We start from the raw sequence: 21363 nt of genomic DNA on the forward strand, positions 1-21363 counted from the left end.
ATCCTCCCATCCCGCCACAAGGCCCCTGTTTAGCATAGCAGGTGAGGCAGCCTGGATGAGGTACTGGTCTTCCTCTCCAGTTGTATCCCTGACCCAAAAGTCTCACGCTCCAGGACAGTACCCTTGAGGCGGTAGAGGTGGGATCGCTCGCTGAGTCCGAGGAAAAAACCAACCCTGGAGGGTAAGCAGTTTAAGAAGGAAACAAAAAATAATGTATACAAGTAACAAGCTCTTAGGACAAGAAAGTTTTCCACATGACAATTTGACAGGTTCCCGGATCACTATATGAAACATGTAGATGATTATACAACTATCCCCAGCAATCATGAACCTTAATTTTTCAGGAAATGAAGAATTCAGCAATGTATTAAAGCCGTGAGTGTCACATCGTCTATTGATTTTTGTCCGAATATGAGTACAGAAGGACTGATAAATGCTATCATCACATTATTCAACCTCCATCCTACATCCCTTTATGGCGTTGCAACTTTGATTTTGAGTAACGTATCTGAACTGTAACAAGACTCGCGTAAAAAAAAACTTATCGAAAAAACATCGGGAGCACAACAAAGCTGTACTCAAAACTCAGTTTGGCTGCAGCCGAGTTCGCTAATCCTGCATGCAAAGCAGATCGGCATATCCCTCAACCAAACGGTTCGCCTCATTACAGGCTGCCTTAAATCTACTCCAATCCTCAATTGTACCCCCTTACTGACATTGCGTCACCCGAGATGAGAAGTTGCAGCACAGAGGCTAGTGGCTTTACGTCGCACCGACACAGACAGGTCTTATGGCGACGATGGGATAGGAAAAACCTAGGAGTTGGATGGAAGAGGCCGTGGCCTTAATTGAGGTACAGCCCCAGCATTTGCCTGGTGTGAAAATGGGAAACCATGGAAAACCATCTTCATGGCTGCCTACAGTCGGATTAAAACCCACTATCTCCCGGATGCAAGTTCACAGCCGCGCGCCCCTAACCGCACGGCCAACTCACCCGGTACAGCACAGAGGCAGAAAGGAAGAAACAAGAGGCGGTTTCTAGATACCCACTGTATAACCATCAGTCAGCCAGACCTAGACTTCACTTCCGGTATAGCACACTGGCAAGAACAGTACCCACAGAAGAAAGCGGCGAAGCTAGAAGGGTTCAACGATGGAGAGCGAGGAACATTTTTCCATCATTCCGCAAAGGGAAAAGCTATCACTGGGACACAATTTGCCTTTCCCTATGTACAAGACTTTGAACCACTCCGCACGGTGGTTTCAAAATGCACAACAAATTTAAAGCGATGGAGGATGCTCCAGGAAGGAGAAAACGACCTGCATTCCTGAGGTAGTGCAAGACTCCCAGAATTTTCTGACTTGTCTAAATCTAGGTCAACCCTGCAGAAAGGAAGATCTTTAACTTGCAAACGAGAACGCAATCGAAGTAGCCTTGTTTTGGATGAACATCGTATAAAGCAGACACGAAACGTGAAGTAAGCACATTAACAAGGTTAAATACCGAGCTCGATAGCTGCAGTCGCTTAAGTGCGGCCAGTATCCAGTATTCGAGAGATAGTGGGTTCGAACCCCACTGTCGGCAGCCCTGAAGATGGTTTTCCGTGGTTTCCCATTTTCACACCAGGCAAATTAAGACCACGGCCGCTTCCTTCCCAGTCCTAGCCCTTTCCTGTCCCATCGTCGCCGTAAGACCTATCTGTGTCGGTGCGACGTAAAGCCAATAGCAAAAAAAATATTAATAATAATAATAATAATAATAATAAAACAAGGTTAACACTGAAACCGGCTCGTCTGTGCATACTCACACTGCCATATTGAAGCGGGCAGCAGGAAGAGTGTCAGGAGATTCGTTGTGGAAGTGGACCCGCATACTGAGCGCCCCGCGCTCCAGGCAGGTGGGCCAGTGGACCTCAGCTGCATCGAAGGGGAAGGTGGCGCGGTCCTCTGGCGAGAGCCGCTCGGCCAAACGGTTCGTACACGTCAGGTCGAAATGCCACCGTCGTGTTGTGAAGTAGCGCACGTGTTGTATTCCTCGCCAGTACCGTCTCTGGAGCGGCAACAACATCCTGGAAAAGTGTACCGTTTGAGAACACCTGGAAACATTCTTATAAAAATTAAGATTTAAAATGTCCTTGCTATGTTGCAAATCATACAGAACTACTTAAATTTACAAACTAAGGAATAGAAGGATAGCACAATGAATCCGCGCACAGAGTTGAGGTTCACTGTCGAAAGGCACACCCAGGGTAGTTCATTGGATTAAAGCAGCCAGCACAAATGTAGCAAGCCCGATTTCGATTTTGGTGTGACTCATTTTATATTTGCTTATTACATCATGGGCTAACAATCTGATACAATCTCACAGTTCGAAAATAATGTTCATGTTATTGACTTTACATCCCTCTAACTAACTTTACGGTTTTCAAAGACGCCAAGGTGTCAGTATTTTTTCCCACAGGAGTTCTTTTACGTGCCTGTAAATCTAGCTACACGAGGCTGCTGTACTTGAGTACCTTCAAATACCACCGGACTAAGCCGGGGCCGAACCCACCAACTAGGGCTCAGAAGGCCAGAGGATGCAACTTGCCATCGTAAAATTCGTACATGTATTGAGCGGGATTTGAACCACGGCCGCCTTCGCGAGAACCCAGCGACTGTGTCACTCGACTATCACACCATCGTAAAAACAATTTTAACCTTGATGGAATCATAGGAATAAGAACCTTTCGGGTTATTAGCCCGTGTGTGTGTGTGTGTATGTGTGTGTGTTTGTGTGTGTGTGCGTGTGCGTGTGTGTGTGTGCGTGTGCGTGTGCGTGTGCGTGTGTGTGTGTGTGTGTGCAGTGTTTCGCCACGGCGTGCCATTAAGCTCATCAGCTGGACTGGCACACCTTTCTAAGACACTGGAATTTACCTTCATATTCACTAGCGGGATAGAATCTCTCTGGAAAGGCACACTGAATGGGATTGGAACACTTGCACGGAGCCCTTCACTCTGCCTAACAGTACTTGGCGAGTCAGAAGTAGGACAGCGTCAATTGCACGGACTGACACTAGAACGGAGTCTCGATTTTCATATACTCCGGTGAAAATAAACACGTACAGTACTTCTCATTGCCTCGATTAAAGATCTCACGAACCTCTTCGGTGTAAAAATGAAATGGCGTATGGCTTTTAGTGCCGGGAGTGTCCGAGGACAAGTTCGGCTCGCCAGATGCAGGTCTTTCGATTTGACACCCGTAGGTGACCTGCGCGTCGTGATGAGGATGAAATGATGATGAAGACGACACATACACCCAGTCCCCGTGCCAGCGAAATTAACCAATTAAGGTGAAAATTCCCGACCCTGCCGGGAATCGAACCCGGGACCCCTGTGACCAAAAGCCAGCACGCTAACCGTTTATCCATGGAGCCAGACACCTCTTCGGTGTAATGAAATGAAATGGCGTATGGATTTCAGTGCCGGGAGTGTCCGAGGACATGTCCAGCTTGCCAGGTGCAGGTCTTTTGATTTGGCTCCCGCAGGCAACCTGCGCATCGTGATGAGGATGAAATGATGACGAAGACACATACACTTAGCCTCCCGTGCCAGCGGAATTAACCAATGATGGTTAAAATTCCAGACCTTGCCGGGAATCGAACCCGGGACCCCTGTGACCAAAGGCCAGCACGCTAACCATTTAGCCATGGAGCCGGACTCTTCGGTATAAATTGTTTAAATCATACCCTCTATTTCCCTCACACGTTTTTTTTTTTTTTATTTACTACACTTTTTCTCACTTCATTCGCCGCTTCGTCCAGAATGCAAACACGATTTGCCTCGCCTAAAACTATGCTAATTTTTCTTGTTATTCTTCCTTTATATTTACTTTCCTTGAAATCTACACATCGCTAATAAGTCAGTTGAACCTCATTTGTATAGTCCACTATGTACTGGTGCCCGTTGTAAAACAACGAAGGCTTCCCTTTGATGGTCTTGGTGAACTCCATAGCTGCTGAACAGTCATCACCAGTTCAACAAGGAACATTAGTTTTCCACCGGGTATCAATTGTAGCAGTGAAATCTAAAGGCTTCGATCGATCTATCTATCTATCTATCTATCTATCTATCTATCTATCTATCTATCTATACCTTAATTAAGGCCACGGCCGCTTCCTTCCCATTCCTAGGCCTTTCCCATCCCATCGTCGCCACAAGACCTATCTGTGTCGGTGCGACGTAAAACAAAATGTAAAAACTGATCTATGTATCTGTCTTCTTTACTGGGTGGGTCTTCTCCTCCCCTGCTACTACATTCCAACCCTCCTTGGTCCTCCGCGCAAGTGTCACTGTTTGACATACCCATGCTTAGTAATTTGCTGGAATGTTTGGCGTTTCCGTGCAAATGTCAACACATTCCATCTCCGTGCAAGTGCCATAACTTCCACTGAGCAATCTTGCTTGTTTTCTTTTAAATTTGCATTCTTCAAAATTCATTGGATGAACTATTTTCGTGGAAATAATGATGTTCCCCTTATTATCAGAGCTATAAATCAGTTATTAATTAGCTAGATCAGGTGAGTGTGAGTGAAACTGAAGAATGTTTGTGTATTAGGGAAGACTGTCGAGGTACTTACCCACTCTTGCGGCTCAGTCCCTTGAGTACGAAGGCTGGGAAGATCTGCAGCAGCATCATGGCTATGAACACTCTCCAAGGATGTACGCGACACTTGGCGCCAGGGTACCACAGCACAGTCTGGCATGGGTGAGCTCTCACCGCATGGATCGCCGCCCGGATGTACTCGCCCCAAGATATAGGGTTGCGCTGTCCAGAGGTGGCGTGAAACACTTGTAGGCCAGGTTCTCTGTGGGTAGTCAACATAACGTTTCATTTACTATTAATTAATTGCTTCCTACAGGATTTTCATCCCAATTACAGCAGCATTCTTTGTGATACAAAGTGAAATTAAAATAATTATTACTCTACTTAATATCACCTAGCCTAACTTAATTGAATATAATCTAAACTATTCTAATACAATTAATCAAGCTAATCCTATCTGTTATTGTAGGCTTTGGCTTACAAGTCTTTGTTCCAATATGGTTTAATGCACTGTGAATGTAGTTTTTTTTAATCAAAACTGCTGTCTTTTAAGGCAAGCCGTGAATTCCATTAAATATATTGTCAGGTTTGTACTGAAATCAAGAGCATTATTTTTTCGAGATGCACTATTATAGATACTGCATAGTCTGTAATGTGATGAATTTTGATGGGCAGATGTTCTTGTTTTTTTATTAGAAAAAGTGTCCGGATCCATGGCTAAATGGTTAGCGTGTGCTGGTCTTTGGTCACAAGGATCCCGGGTTCGATTCCCGGCAGGGTCGGGAATTTTAACCACAATTGATTAATTTCGCTGGCACGGAGGCTGGCTGTACGTGTCGTCTTCATCATCATTTCGTCCTCAACATGACGCGCAGGTCACCTATGGCAGTCAAATCAAAAGACCTGCATCTGGCGAGTCGAACTTGTCCTTGGATACTCCCGGCACTAAAAGCTATACGCCATTTCATTTCATTAGAAAAAGTTAAATGAAATCTTGAATTTGGGCGCGGCACATGGAAATTCAGGAGGGAAAGGAACTCAGGATTATAAATTTGCGAATTTATTATTTTACATATGAACTTTACCGCATCTTTCTGCTTTCGAACTTCTAAACTCTCCATTTCTAAATTTAGCAAAAGCTCGTTGTACGAAACCATTTGTGGACATTGAAATGTTCTTTTAAAATATACATATTTCGAGTATTTGTTTTGCACCCTTTCAAGTCGATACACATGCATTTTGTACCTAGGGATCCACACCACGCTCGCGTATTCCAATTTTGGCCTGTCCAAGGTGTTGTACAACTTAATATACCTACGTTTTCATGTTTTTAAATGGCTTCATATTTCTTATCACAAATCCTAAAGTTCTACATGCTTCAGCGACCACCTTCTGTACCTGAGGAGTGAAGGTCAGCTCCCGGTTTAATAACAGTCTGAGGTCTTTCCATTCTTTTACGGTTCTCAGGTCATCGCACCCTAGCTTGCAAGTTGAACAATCTATAAACTTATTGCCCTTCTTCTGTGAACGTGTCCAAAAAAACATCATTCTAAACGATGGACATAAATCATTTGATCTTACAATCACTATATTTAGGGCTCGGATGATATGTGCTTAACTTTTCAGAAATGTGTATTTATTTATGTACGGTACTTAAAAATGGGTCCGCCTCTGTGGTGTAGTGGTTAGTATGATTAGCTGCCACCCCCGGAGGCTCGGGTTCGATTCCCGGCTCTGCCACGAAATTTGAAAAGTGGTACGAGGGCTGGAACGGGGTCCACTCAGCCTCCGGAGATCAACTGAGTAGGGGTGGGTTCGATTCCCACCTCAGCCATCTTGGAAGTGGTTTTCCGTGGTTTCCCACTTCTCCTCCAGGGAAATGCCGGGATGGTACCTATCTTAAAGCCACGGGCACTTCCTTCCCTCTTCCTTGCCTATCCCTTCCAATCTTCCCTTCTCCCCGCAAGACCCCTGTTTAGCATAGCAGGTGAGGCCGCCTGGGCGAGGTACTGGTCATCCTCCCCAGTCATATCCCTCGACCCAGAGTTGGAAGCTCCAGGACACTGCACTTGAGGCGGTAGAGGTGGGATCCCTCGCTGAGTCCGAGGGAAAAACAGACCCTGGAGGGTAAACAGATAAAGAAGAAGCAGAAGAAGAAGAAGAAGAAGATGAAAATGGAAAAATATGTGATAACGTTTCCAAAATTTGTTCTCAATATTTTACTATAATTATACCACAACCCCCCTCCCACAAAATATAGTTGAAACATCCAGCTGCTTGAATAAATCAGCCCACAGTACAAATGTTCCATCAGGCGTACTACTTGATTAACAAGCCGGCGCTTGCCAGTTTCCGAATCTTATAATACTTTACTGCCGATGCGCGATACGAAAGCATATCCAGGCTGTTCTCGAATTTTATTCTAAAGGGCGTAAACAAATTTGATTTCAAAATCTTTCATGACACTGATTATTTTGTCTTATACTGCTAATAGTATGCCTAAATCTATTGTCGTTAAAAATAAATTACACTTCTCCCTTAGCACGCCTACACAAACTCGCACAGTTTAGACACCGCAACACCTTTATCAGTGAACATTCCCCAAATGCACTAAAATTAGCTATTTCATCTGCAACTTACATTTATACATAAAAATACAACAGTATTGTCACGTGCAAGACCCACTGAGCATATGCATACAAAAGTGCACAGAATATAACAATTTCCAAGTGGTAACGTATACACAAAGGACGTGCCAGTAATTCCACCAGCTGACTGTCAATGCCTATAGCAAAATATTGCAAAAGAAAAACTCCTTTCTTATGTCATCCGGTGCCATACATGAAAATGCCTATACCGAAACATTTTGCTGGTGTTTAACATACGCACAGAAAGAATAAACTGCCTGATTTCACAAATGAAGGTACGAATTCTGTGTACTGCCTCAGAGTAAAGTTTTGGTAAGTAGTACTTACGCAGTGTTGAGTCGTTAGGAAGAAGAATGTTGACGTACTTCTCTAACGTTTCACGTAGCGCTGAATGTTGCAGTTTGTTAAGTGGTATATCAGCCGCAAATATCTTGCGCGTACAGGCAGTTTGCTGGACCAGGTCTCACATCTTGAATTTCGGTAAGCAAACGTTATGTCGGTTTCTTTAACTCTTTCTACTGTCGCGATATGCTGCGTAACTTGCGAACGCATGTCTGCATCTACAGTTTTCTCACAAATCTTGGAAAATAATACAGTTCCATAACTTTTAAAAACATCTCCAAACTCCCACTCAGAACTATTCAAAGTCTTCACAATTTTGGGACATATCTTATTCTTTGAAACGAATACTCCACACCAAACTGTCAATTCATGTCTTAAAAATTTGGTAGACCACGGTAATTTCAGGTAAAATTTCCTCTTAAGGTACGGAATAGTGTAGGGACAAAGGTGGTTTAATGAGACCGACGACTTCGGCGCCCTGTTGTCCTCAATGACTGAGGAATTCAGTCTTCAGAGACAAGGGTGCCCTGACGAAATAGAAAATCCAACTGCTATAGAATTGCCCCCAGTGATCTCGAAAATGTGGGCAGGAGACATCTAAGAAGTAGAACATGTCACCGAATGTAGGAAATACTGTATATACTTATGAATAAATACTCCAGAATATATATTTAATTATAAAGAAGGGGAAAATATGTAAACAAATAAAACATATCCCGTTGAATAAAAAGACTTTAAGCACATAATTATCCGAGCCTTATATGATATTCATTGTGACACCATTTTATGACAAATAATTATAATTTGAATCATTACATCTCATATTTCTTCAATTTATTTTGAGGTTATACTGTAGAAATATTGTTATCCTATTTTCAAGCAAAGCAGTGGACCTCGAAACCAGCGCTCAGATTCAGGTAAAAGTCCCTGACGTATCCGGGAATCAAATCTGGGGCCTCCGGATAAGAGACAGGCACACTACCGCAGAAGTAAACAATTTTTCAAGGGACTATGTGTGCAAACTGGTATAAGTTATCTGTTTATTTCAAGGCATTAAGATGAATGTCAAACAGGCGTTAAAAGTGCATGTTATTGAAAGTTTAACAAGAAATATGTTTTAAACAAGGAGTGTTCAGCAGAAAAGTGATATTGAAAAAAAAATGTCAGGCTCTCCCTGTCACTTTCAGATTTAGAAACTCATCACAAGGAAAAAACGGAATATGTTTGCTCAGTGAATGTCAGTACAGAATACCCACTGGTTAGCAGGGTCACTTTGAACACTCATTTTCAACGCTAAGGAACACAAATATGTTTTTCAGGACATCTCAAGAGGAAGAGAAACTATCATAGCTCTTTTTCCTATGGATTAAATGTTGCTCAAAACAATTAAGTTACAGAAATATGTATTTAAAAAGTGGAAAATATGTGATTACGTTTCCAAAATGTGTTCTTAAATTTGTACTATAATTATACCCCTCCCCCCACCGAAAATATAGTTGAAACATCCAGATGCCTGAATAAATCAGCCCGCTGTACAAATGTTCCGTCAGACGTACTTCTCGATTAACAGGCCGGCGCTTAAAAGTAATAGTAACGTAGAATTCATACACTAGTCAAGTAGGCCAAAGAAGAATATCAGTTGACAATTAGATGTTGTATTTATACGAGATACATGTGCATGAAGTTCTAAATATAGAGTTTTAAATGGTTTTAATGATTATAATACAGTTCAGAATATTAAACACACCTCACCGAAGCATGCGTGACTTTCAAGACCAGCATTCACTTCGGCCGATTGAAAATGAAAATTCACAGCCTGTTTCCAGTCATTCCACCGGGTCAGAAATGGAATTAAGTCTCCATTTAGCGGCGAGGACAGGAATTGTGCCGGCTACCGAGGCCTGTCACACTCCTCTGGGGCAATGTAATGAATGACCGATAGATGAAATGAAAGGATATTGGAGAGTGTTGATGGAATGAAAGACGGCAGGGTAAACCGGAGTACCCGGAGAGAAGCCTGTCCTGCCTCCAGGGGCTCTGAACTTTGGAGCGTGGGTTGGCTAGGGAGTCTTTCATTTTCACGCCCTTCGTGGCCCTTGTCTTTCTCTGGCTGATATCTTCATTTTTCGAAGTGTAGGATCCCTTCCATTTTTCTCTTTAATCAATGTTATATATAGGATGGTTGCCTACTTGTACTTAAAACAGTAATCACCACCACCACCTCCACTTTGTCCAGCACAAATCTCATATCGAGTGACCGGGATTTGAACCACGGAACCCAGTGGTGAGAGGCCGGTGCACTGGTACCTGACCCACGGAGGCTTCCTCCCGGCAGATTAATGAAAATTTCAAGGAATATTTTCATCCTTCGCCTTTTTTTTTTCTTTACCGTGTATTAACTATTTAGATACATTTATAGTTGCAAAGTTATAAAGCCGGACTTTCTATGCATTCCCGTGTGATGCTCAAAATCCTTCGCGGGCCCAATACACAAACGAAGCGTCAAAAAGTAACCCACCAATAATACTGTATGACAAATTTCGAAGTCATATTCGTTAGGCGATTACATAGGCAACTATTCGCTCGCGAAACTGTGGCACGTTGCATCTCAACCGATACAGAAGTAGAAATACTGCAGGCAACCTACTTGTCCTTCGCGACGCTCCACGCCGATACGATCAGCAAGTTAGCGACGAGATCACAGGGTATGACATCTGCTGGCATCGAAGGGTCCGCCATGGCCACTCTGAAGACTCCTTTGCTCGCGCCTGCCAAGAAGCCGTACGCTCCGTTAGGCACGTTGTCCACCCAGCCCGGCGCAGGCTCCTCCCATGCTCCCAGCACTGGAATAAAGGATTGAGACTGAGTTTATATTATGAATCAGGTATTTGCAATCTAATGATGAAGACAAAGGAATGAAGACTTCAGGTGTACAATATGAGTGTTTATAATCTTGACCATTTTTATAGGCTGCATGATCCGTATTGACAAAACACAATAATATATGTTATACGGGTCCGCTTGGTCAACACTTATTTGTGTCAATAAATTGTTATTTACATTTTATTTAGTTCAGTACATGTTTCGAGATTCTATTCTAATCCCTTCATCAGCCTTCTTACAAAATACTCTTAGCTTATTAAAAGGTTTCATTTTATTGCTATTAGGCCTACACGTTTCCTAAAATGACTGAAATGCAGTACATGACCTTTAAAATATTGGTTACCGCTACGTTGTTAAAGTAGTATTGTATTGCATGTTCTTGTTATAAGACACAACTGTCGTGATATAAAAGTTCGCTACCGAAACCTTACTTATTCACTGTTTTAAAATTGTTAAATAATCTATCACTTCTCCATTATACAAATAAGTATTGACTAAGCGGACCCATGTAACATAGATTATAATATGCGTGTGTTAATACGTTTAAGTAGAGTAAGTAGAGTAAGGACAACGGATGGGAGTAGTTAAGTAATTTAATAATAATAATAATAATAATAATAATAATAATAATAATAATAGGGTCTATTATTATTATTATTATTATTATTATTATTATTATTATTATTATTATTATTATTATTATTATTATTATTATTATTATTATTATTGTACCGGGCGGTACACCTCCACGTCGCTAATTCAAAATTTGCGCCAGTTGAAACTCCTCTGGTGGAGGAAGTCTGAACTTTATGTAATGTATTAATTTTCAAGTTTCTCAGAAGATGTCACTACTTGGAAATTGTGAAGTTTCTGAACTGGGTCATTTTCGATGTATTTTTGTTTTACCTGTAGTAAGAAGTGTGAACCTTCTCTTCTAGAGGACACTACTGAAGAACTACAATGGTGCACCCTAGTGCGAAGTGAAAGAACTGTTTTTTGGAGAAATTTTTATTTCAAAAGTTTGTTCCTTGTTAAATTTCTTTCTGTTATTGTTTAAGTTGGCTGTATAACCCTTTCCTTCCCCTTGTTTTGAATTTAGCCAATCCCGAATTTCTTTAATTAATTTCTGTCCAATCAGGTGTATCTTCTCCAACTTGAATATCTTGCTTAACCCTAGCCAATAAAGTTTTTGTGGGCGGGTGTTCTCATTCCAAAAACGCCTCGAACTTTCCGCGAGAGTATATAAACTGCTGATTTTCGGGTCTCCGGGCCACTCCAGTAACAGCTTTTGGTGTGTAAAGTACATAGCAGGGGGCGGGAAGCGCCTCTTCCTTCGAGCAGCAGTTCATCAACAAGGTAATGGCCGGTTAATACTTCTTTTCTTGCTAGCTCAGCAGTTTAACTCTCGGGGCGGGTCCGAAGATTTCCAACATGTAACTTTTCCCTAAATGTAAAGGATCTTAGTATCTATTCTCTTTTAAGCTACATATTGGGATAGAGAGTGCTTAACCCTCTCGAGCTCCCACTCATATTGTTTTGAGGTGAACTTATTTTTCTCAACCGATTCTTCCTTAACGTAATGTAAATTGTCTTCTTATATAAGTCACCTCTTTAGTATGGGATTAGCCCGTGCATTAGCGGCCTAGTGCCAAGTAGGTTTTAAACAAAATGTATTAGGAGTGCAGTTCGCCTCGTCTCAAATTGGTATTTTAGAGGCCATGTAATTAACCTTTTCTCACTTAATAGGCCTCAGTAGGTTGGGTATCTTACCCCTGTGTTTATGTCCTTAGAGGACAGCTTGAAAGTAGAGTTTGGTGTGGTCTTTTATAGGCCGGAACTTTGAGAGCTAGTTGCTCTTTCCAAAATAAAATTGTGTTTTCTGCGCGCCTCGAGGAGGCTTTACTGTGTAATTTTGGAGCAAGTGATCCTGGGCACGAATGGGGTTTTCTGCCCCTCTGTTAAAACTTGTTTTGGAGTAAAGTTGGGCTAATTGCCCAAGAATTGTGAGTTCGGGGCTCGAAGCCCAAATCCTGTAAATACCGTAAGTGTAATTTGTTATCTTGCTACTCTGTACCTGCCATTATTGTTATTTCTTGATTTTGCAAAGAAAATATAACCTTGTTAAATTTTAAATTAACTTTAATTTCGTAGCCTGAGACCTGTTCACCCCCGCACCTTCTTTCACCTCTGCTGTTCCACAGATACCTCGGAACAATTATTATTATTATTATTATTATTATTATTATTATTATTATTATTATTATTATTATTATTATTATTGTTACCGTGTTTTAGCGGTAGGTAGAGGTGTAAGAAGGTGCGGGCGTGAATGGGTTTTCAAACTACGGAATCAAAGTTAATGTAAAATTTAACGAGGTTATATTTTCTTTTCAATATTAAGTAATAACAAAGAACAGGTACTTAGTAGCCAAAACACAATTTGAAATGTACAATTACAGGGGTTACAGAGTTTGGGCTTCGAGCCCTGAGTTCACAATTCTTGAGCAACTAGCCCAACTTTCCGATATACAAATTTTAACAAAGGGGCAGAAGACCCCAATCAAACCCTGGAGCACTTGCTCCAAATTACACAGTTAAGCCTCCTCGAGGCACACAACACTCCGTTTCCAAAAGAGCCACACGCTCTTTAATTTAAGCCTCTCCCAGGCCACACCAAACTCCACCTTCAAGTTGTCCACAACGGACACAAACCCAGGGGTAAAATACCCAATCTACTGAGGTCTATTAAATGAAAAGCAGGTTAATTAAATGACCTCTAAAACAATTTGAGAGGAGGCGAACTTGCACTCCTAATACACTTTGATTTTAAAACCTACCTTGGCACTAGGCCGTTATTACAAGGGCTAATCCCATACTACAGAGGTGACTTAATAGCAATTTACATTACATTACGGAAGAATAGGTTGAGAAACAATAAGTTCACCTCAAAACATTATGAGTGGGAGCTCGAGAGGGTTAGCACTCTCTATCCCAGTATGTAGCTTTTCAAGAGAATAGAAGAAAAGACTAGTTACATTTTAGGAAAAGGTTACATGGTGGAACGCTTCGCACCCGCCCCGAGAGTTAAACTGCTGAGCAAGAAAAGAAAGAATTTATTAATCGGCCATTACCTTATTGTTGACCGCTGCCGAAGAAAGAGGCGCCTCCCGCCTCCTGCTAGGTACTTAACACACTGAAAGATGGAACAGAAGTGGCCCAGAGACCCAAAAATCAGCAGTTTAAATACTCTCGCGGAAGTTTCTAGGCGTTAGGGGAAAGAAAACACCCGCCCACAATGTTTTTATTGGATAGGACCCCGCAACAGATACAAGTTGGGGGAAAATACACCAGATTGGTCAGAAATACTAAAAGAAATTCGGGATTGGATAAATCTAAAACAAGGGGAAAAAGAGGGGTAAACAGCCAACTTAAACCATAACAGAAAGAAATTTAACAAGAAACAAACTTTTGAAATAAAAATTTCTCCAACAAAATAGTTCTTTGACTCCGCACTAGGGTGCACTATTGTTGATCTTCAGTAGTGTCCTCTAGAAGAGAAAGTTCACACTTCTTACTTCAAGCGAAACAAAAACACATCAAAAGTGACACAGTTCAAAAACTCAAAATTTTCCACGTGGTGACATCTTCTGAGAAAGTAGAGAATTAATAGAGTAGATAAAGTTCAACCTTCCTCCAGAAGAGGAGTTTCAACTGGCGCAACTTTTAAATAAACGGTGTAGAGGTGTACCGCCCGGTACAGACCTCCCCCCCCCAAAAGTTCCTCCAAGGGGTAACACAGAAGAACATAAACTTTTGTTTGAAAATAAGTTCCAAGTTTTGATGTTGAGATTAAGATAACTTGCAGAAGTATTTGAGAAATTTCTTAAGTCGGTTCCAAAATTTTGTTGTTGCAGGTGAAGTAAAGTCTTTATGTTTATAGAAGTTGAATTTCTGAAGATAAGCTTTTAATACTTAAAAGTGAAGGAAAAATTTGCAATGTCCACCAAATATTGCTGTTGAATTCCCAAGTGTAGTTATCTCTTATAGTAACTGTCCATGTAGTTGAAGTTGATGAAGTTGGATGGCCGGACCGGCCGTTGCAGCTTGCGTCCAAAAGGAGGCCGCTCGGACCCCTTAAGTACCCTGAGATACCGCTCGCCCGCACTATGAGGGGAGCAGAGGTGTTGAAGCACGCCGCGCCCGCGGTGAACATGTACAGGCTGCGGGCAAGTAGCAGGTCGTGCGCCGCACATCAGCCTTGGCCGGGAGGAGAGCTCCGGCTCGCCGTGCACATGTCGTCCTCGCTGGAGAGGAGGGGGCCCATCCCCCTCCCCAGTTACTGCACGGCGCCGCGCGGCTGCGGGGGCACTGAAACATTAAAGCTAGGCGGCAGAATTGTGTTGGACCATCATGTTTCTTTTAAGGGCACAGGCATGTAAAGAGATTGAGGGGCCAGCGGCGTGCAGATATCCATGGCATTTCATCTAAGCCAGCCACTGAGTGTAGTGGAGCAGGAGACGGGAGCGTGGTAATGGCCGTGGAAAGGACAGAATGGCAGTTTAACGGGTCGGGACAGGTTTTACAAAAATGCTTACATCTGAAACAAAATATTATAGGTAGTGCAGAATGCCTTAAAAATGAAACTCAAAAAAAAAATATAACCTTCATATCCTTTCAAAATAATATAAAGCAAGTTAACACAGAAATTACACCGGCTTCACCTGGGACAGGTGAACTCTAAATATCCTCTCGGTGGCTGGATTACTTAACAATAAGGTAACCGGCGTAAGAAAATCGAGAATGATACAAGGCCCCTGAAATCTGGGGGCAAGCTTGCCCGCGGGAACAAAATTTTTGACCATTACTTGGTCACCTACCTTTAAAGGGGTGGGTCTCCGTCCACGATCATACCTTTCCCTAACCTTTTCATGAGATACCTTAAGATTGGCTTTAGCCTTCTTCCAAAGATCTTTAATATTATCCGGATCTATTGTCTCGGGCAGAATGTCACTCAGAGACCAGAGGTTAGAGAGCGGCGTGTTGGGAACAAACTTAAACATCAAGGAAGCTGGAGTAAACTTGTGTGATTCATGAACCGCCGAATTCAAAGCAAAAGCTAACCAATGCAGGGACGTGTCCCACCTAGAATGATCTTCATGATGATAGGCAATAAGTGCGGACCTGAGATTACGGTTAACCCGTTCAGCCAGAGATGGTTGAGGGTAATAAGCAGAAGTGGTTACATGAGAGATGGACAAGTCAAAACAGAATTTACGAAAAAGATTTGATGTGAACGCCTTAGCATTATCAGATACAATATATTGGCACGGACCAAAAGAAGCAAAAATAGAATTTAGACAGGTAATGGTGGACTGAGCGGTAGCCAGCTTAGTCGGAAATAACCAAGAAAATCTGGTAAAACCATCTACACATACAAAGATGAATTTGTTGGCATTTCCCTTCGACTGGGGGAAGGGTCCTACATAATCAATATACAGGCGTTCCATGGGGCGCGACGCTTGATGAGAAGACAAAAGGCCTACTTTAGTGGACATGGTGGGTTTACTCAGCAAACATGATTTACAAGCTTTTACAAGTTCACGGATTTCACCGTCCATACCTTTCCAGATGAACATTTCACGAATATTTTCACGGGTTTTAAAGATACCCAGATGCCCTCCTAATGGGGTCTCATGATAATACTTGAAGATCATTGGTACAAGAACTGCTGGAACAACAACTTTCATCATCTTATCATGCCTCGAAGGGCAACATAAAACACCATTCCTCAGAACATAAGGGACAACATGTTCCCCAGAAGAAAGGGTTTCCATTATCGGAGCCAGCGTCGGATCTTCACGTTGGTATTTCTCGATATCCCTAAAAAGCATGGGAGCATCTGTTAGGATGGCATTAACCTCAGATAGCATGGACTCGGAAGGTGATGAACTGTCGACCGGTTCGTGGGTCTCGACGTCGTTATGAAACATACGGCTGAGTCCATCAGCAACAACATTTTCGGTACCTCTGATATGTCTAACATCAAACTGGAAGGCGGAAATACGAATAGCCCAGCGGGCTATACGACCAGTACGACGCGGCCTACCTAAGACCCAGCTTAAGGCTTGATTATCTGTCTCCAGGTCGAATTTGACATGTTCCAGATAGAGACGGAACTTTTCTAAGGCAAATAAGACTGCCAAACCTTCGAGCTCATAGATGGAATACTTGGCTTCTTGAGCCGACAATGTCCTAGACGCATAGGCGATGGGTCGCCTCCCTAGTTCAGTCTCTTGAAGAAGGACTGCCGCTACTGCTGACGACGATGCGTCGGTTTGGACAATGAATTTCTTCGAGAAATCAGGCATAGCAAGGACAGGGGCATTACAGAGAGCTAATTTCAGATCTTCAAAAGCGGCTTGTTGAGAAGGTCCCCACTCGAATTTGATGCCTTTCCTACGAAGAAGGTTTAAGGGCGCCGCTCTATTAGCAAAGTTAGGAATGAACTTTCTGAAGAAATTCACCATACCAATGAACCTGGCGATACCTTTAATGTCCTTGGGAGGTTTAAAATCACGGATGGCCTGTGTTCTAGAATGATCGACTGCTACACCATCGGGTGACACAATATGCCCTAGGAATGACATAGAGGGCTTAGCAAAGGCAACCTTGGACAACTTAACAGTTAACCCAGCCTTACGAAGGCGATCAAGAACTTCTCGCAGATGATCTAGATGTTCTTCAAAAGTCTCTGAAAATACTACGACATCATCTAAGTAGTGATATAAGTACTCGAATTTGATGTCGGAGAAGACCCTATCTAGCAGCCTAGTGAGCACAGCTGCTCCCGTGGGGAGCCCGAAAGGCACGCGGTTGTATTCGTATAAATTCCAGTCCGTGGCAAACGCTGTAAGGTGTTTAGACTCTTCGGCCAGGGGAATTTGATTATAGGCCTGATTTAAGTCCAAGATGGTGAAGAACTTGGCCTTACGAAACCATGAAAAACAAGAATGAAGGTCGGGAAGGGGCACAGATTGTAACACCACCTTCCGATTGAGAGCCCTGTAATCAATGACAGGCCTGAAGCCTCCTTGGGGTTTCGGTACTAGAAAAATAGGCGAAGAATACGCTGACTTAGAGGGCCTAATAATACCGTCCTTCAACATCTGACCGATGATTTCCTTCAGAGCCTTCATTTTAGGTGGAGATAGCCTATACGGTGGAAAACGGACAGGAATCGAATCCGTAACCTCAATTTTGTATTCAATAAGGTCAGTAACACCAAGAGTATCAGAGAACACCTCGGGAAACGACTGACACAGTTTGCGAATACTATCAGCCTGCTCCTCAGGTAGATGTCTAAGGTCTAACAACATCTCATCCTGGGTAGGCGAAATAGAAGAACATGCCACAGAATTACACTTTAATAGTGGTATTTTACAACTAGAAGCAAATTTGAATGTGCACGACCTAGACTTGAGATCGAGCACAAGACCAGTGTGAGAGATAAAGTCAGCTCCCAATATAATGGGGCAAGACAATTGCTTGGCCACAAACAATTTAATTTTCCATGTAAACTTAAAAACACGAATTTTGACCAGTAAGGAACCTAGAATTTCTAATGGAGATGAATTAGCCGAAACGTATTGAACAGGAGAAGAGACATAGTCAGGAAGTTTACAAACCGATTTCAATTTAGAATACCATTCAGCCGCAATAATCGAACAAACACTACCTGAATCTAAGAGAGCTGTTATAGGCTCGTTATTTAACTCAATCTTAAGAAAAGGAACAGGTGCGGGGGTATCCGCCGCAATCCTAAGACATTCTTTAGGGCATTCAAAAGATGAATTTGAAGGCTGATCGTTCTCTGCATTTACAATCTGTTTACTAGGGGCTGAGTCTCGGGAAGATGGATTAGTCGACTCAACCGAAGCCACTAGTCACTTTTTATTATTGGCATAGGTGGAATTTGCACCAGAAGTTGAGCAGGAGGGGGTGCTATTTGAGTTCGGACAATTCTTGGCGATATGTGAGAAGGCCCCACATTTAAAACAGCCTTGTGCTGAACCAGCTCCATTATTTGCCCTACTACTTTTGACCAATGGACATTTATTGCGAAGATGGTCAGGCGACCCGCAAGCATAACATTTACGGGGTGTGACTGGTCGGCGAGGTGGAGGCCGAGTGTTACTAAGGGAAGGCGGGGGTTCTTTCGCTACACGCAAAGAATCGGCGTATCTAACTCCTTCCGCTGAGACGGCCAACGCTTCAAATTCAGAAAAAGTTTGCGGGCACGCCGCAAAACACAAGTATGACCTATAAGATGGTGAAATGCCTTCCACAATAGCTTGTACAATTTGGTCCTCAGGGAAGTGAAGAGCAAACACCCTGGTATAAAACTTAATGTCTTGTATGAAATCAGCCAAGTTTTCATCCAACCTCTGTACTCGATAATAGTATTTCTGAATCAGAGATGACCTTGCGCGGGCAGGAATAAAATTAGCAAGTAGATGTGCATGAAAATCTTCGATGGATGACTGTTCAGCTATGGCTCTTACTATTTTGTCGGAGAGAATACCAATAGCATACGGATAGATAATTTGCAAGATTTGACATGGAGACAGAGAAAAAACAAGGGCATGATCCTGAAATTCCACTAGAAATCTTAAAAATGAAATTACGTCACTGGTGGTATTAACAGAAAACTTGGATATACCTCTGAGCAACATTGCCAATGGATGAGGCAAGCTACTAAATCCGGGTGACATAGTAGGTAAAGGTTTCAATGGCAAGGAAGTCAATTCAGAACGGATGTTACTCAATGATGCACGACGTTCAGATTCGTTGTCCAATGGGGCAGGGATAGTTTGAGCAGCAACGGTTATCCTATTAACTTCTCCCTTGGGAGGCGCTTCCTCACTACCTGCATTCACTATGGTGGGTTGATCAGATTTGGGAGGAACTTCCCCAGTTAACAATTGAGTGACCTTACTAGATAATTCAGAAATATTTTCCAGGAGCGTACTAGCTTCCTTCCTCTGAACGTCATTCAGTTTTAGAGACAACAGATCGTTAACCCTATTCGAAAAATGATATAGCCTGCCTTGCACACGCTTAATTTGATTAGGAGACGGATCATTTTCATCAAAAAAACTAACTACAGAAGCTAGCCCAGTAATATTCTCCGTGATCGTGGAAAGAGAGTCGTCAATTTCTTTCTCTCCCAAATTGGGGATGGAAATGGGCAAACCAAGAGACTCTCTAAGCTTGTTAGTGTCTATTGCAACCGTGCCTCCAGATTGCACATTTCTGATAGTTAATTCATAGATAAACTCCTCCTTGCGCAAATAGTTGAGAAGGAGAACATCGCGAGGGCCGGGCATGGTGACAGAACAATTTTGAAAAACTCAAAAATTCCAGCAACTGGGAAAATAGTTAGAGTTCGGAACAAACAATGTTTAGCCGTCAAAAGGGGCTAAATTGAGACCCATTCAACCACGCTCTGCTACCACTTGTTACCGTGTTTTAGCGGTAGGTAGAGGTGTAAGAAGGTGCGGGCGTGAATGGGTTTTCAAACTACGGAATCAAAGTTAATGTAAAATTTAACGAGGTTATATTTTCTTTTCAATATTAAGTAATAACAAAGAACAGGTACTTAGTAGCCAAAACACAATTTGAAATGTACAATTACAGGGGTTACAGAGTTTGGGCTTCGAGCCCTGAGTTCACAATTCTTGAGCAACTAGCCCAACTTTCCGATATACAAATTTTAACAAAGGGGCAGAAGACCCCAATCAAACCCTGGAGCACTTGCTCCAAATTACACAGTTAAGCCTCCTCGAGGCACACAACACTCCGTTTCCAAAAGAGCCACACGCTCTTTAATTTAAGCCTCTCCCAGGCCACACCAAACTCCACCTTCAAGTTGTCCACAACGGACACAAACCCAGGGGTAAAATACCCAATCTACTGAGGTCTATTAAATGAAAAGCAGGTTAATTAAATGACCTCTAAAACAATTTGAGAGGAGGCGAACTTGCACTCCTAATACACTTTGATTTTAAAACCTACCTTGGCACTAGGCCGTTATTACAAGGGCTAATCCCATACTACAGAGGTGACTTAATAGCAATTTACATTACATTACGGAAGAATAGGTTGAGAAACAATAAGTTCACCTCAAAACATTATGAGTGGGAGCTCGAGAGGGTTAGCACTCTCTATCCCAGTATGTAGCTTTTCAAGAGAATAGAAGAAAAGACTAGTTACATTTTAGGAAAAGGTTACATGGTGGAACGCTTCGCACCCGCCCCGAGAGTTAAACTGCTGAGCAAGAAAAGAAAGAATTTATTAATCGGCCATTACCTTATTGTTGACCGCTGCCGAAGAAAGAGGCGCCTCCCGCCTCCTGCTAGGTACTTAACACACTGAAAGATGGAACAGAAGTGGCCCAGAGACCCAAAAATCAGCAGTTTAAATACTCTCGCGGAAGTTTCTAGGCGTTAGGGGAAAGAAAACACCCGCCCACAATGTTTTTATTGGATAGGACCCCGCAACAGATACAAGTTGGGGGAAAATACACCAGATTGGTCAGAAATACTAAAAGAAATTCGGGATTGGATAAATCTAAAACAAGGGGAAAAAGAGGGGTAAACAGCCAACTTAAACCATAACAGAAAGAAATTTAACAAGAAACAAACTTTTGAAATAAAAATTTCTCCAACAAAATAGTTCTTTGACTCCGCACTAGGGTGCACTATTGTTGATCTTCAGTAGTGTCCTCTAGAAGAGAAAGTTCACACTTCTTACTTCAAGCGAAACAAAAACACATCAAAAGTGACACAGTTCAAAAACTCAAAATTTTCCACGTGGTGACATCTTCTGAGAAAGTAGAGAATTAAT

The 21363-nt window shown here is 42.4% G+C and overlaps 1 protein-coding gene across 1 annotated transcript in view; it reads right to left on the reverse strand.

Annotated features, from left to right (window-relative positions):
• LOC136865015 (putative fatty acyl-CoA reductase CG5065) overlaps positions 1-21363 on the reverse strand; it is a 170085-nt gene that overhangs the window by 65604 nt on the left and 83118 nt on the right. The window contains exons 6-8 of the mRNA XM_068226290.1: positions 10223-10418; positions 4620-4847; positions 1809-2069 (exon numbers count right to left, since the gene is read on the reverse strand). Coding sequence (XP_068082391.1) covers positions 1809-2069; positions 4620-4847; positions 10223-10418 — 685 coding nt within the window. The remainder of the gene's footprint in view (positions 1-1808; positions 2070-4619; positions 4848-10222; positions 10419-21363) is intronic.

The sequence above is a fragment of the Anabrus simplex genome, chromosome 1, assembly GCF_040414725.1.
Source record: "Anabrus simplex isolate iqAnaSimp1 chromosome 1, ASM4041472v1, whole genome shotgun sequence".
Lineage (NCBI taxonomy): Eukaryota > Metazoa > Arthropoda > Insecta > Orthoptera > Tettigoniidae > Anabrus > Anabrus simplex.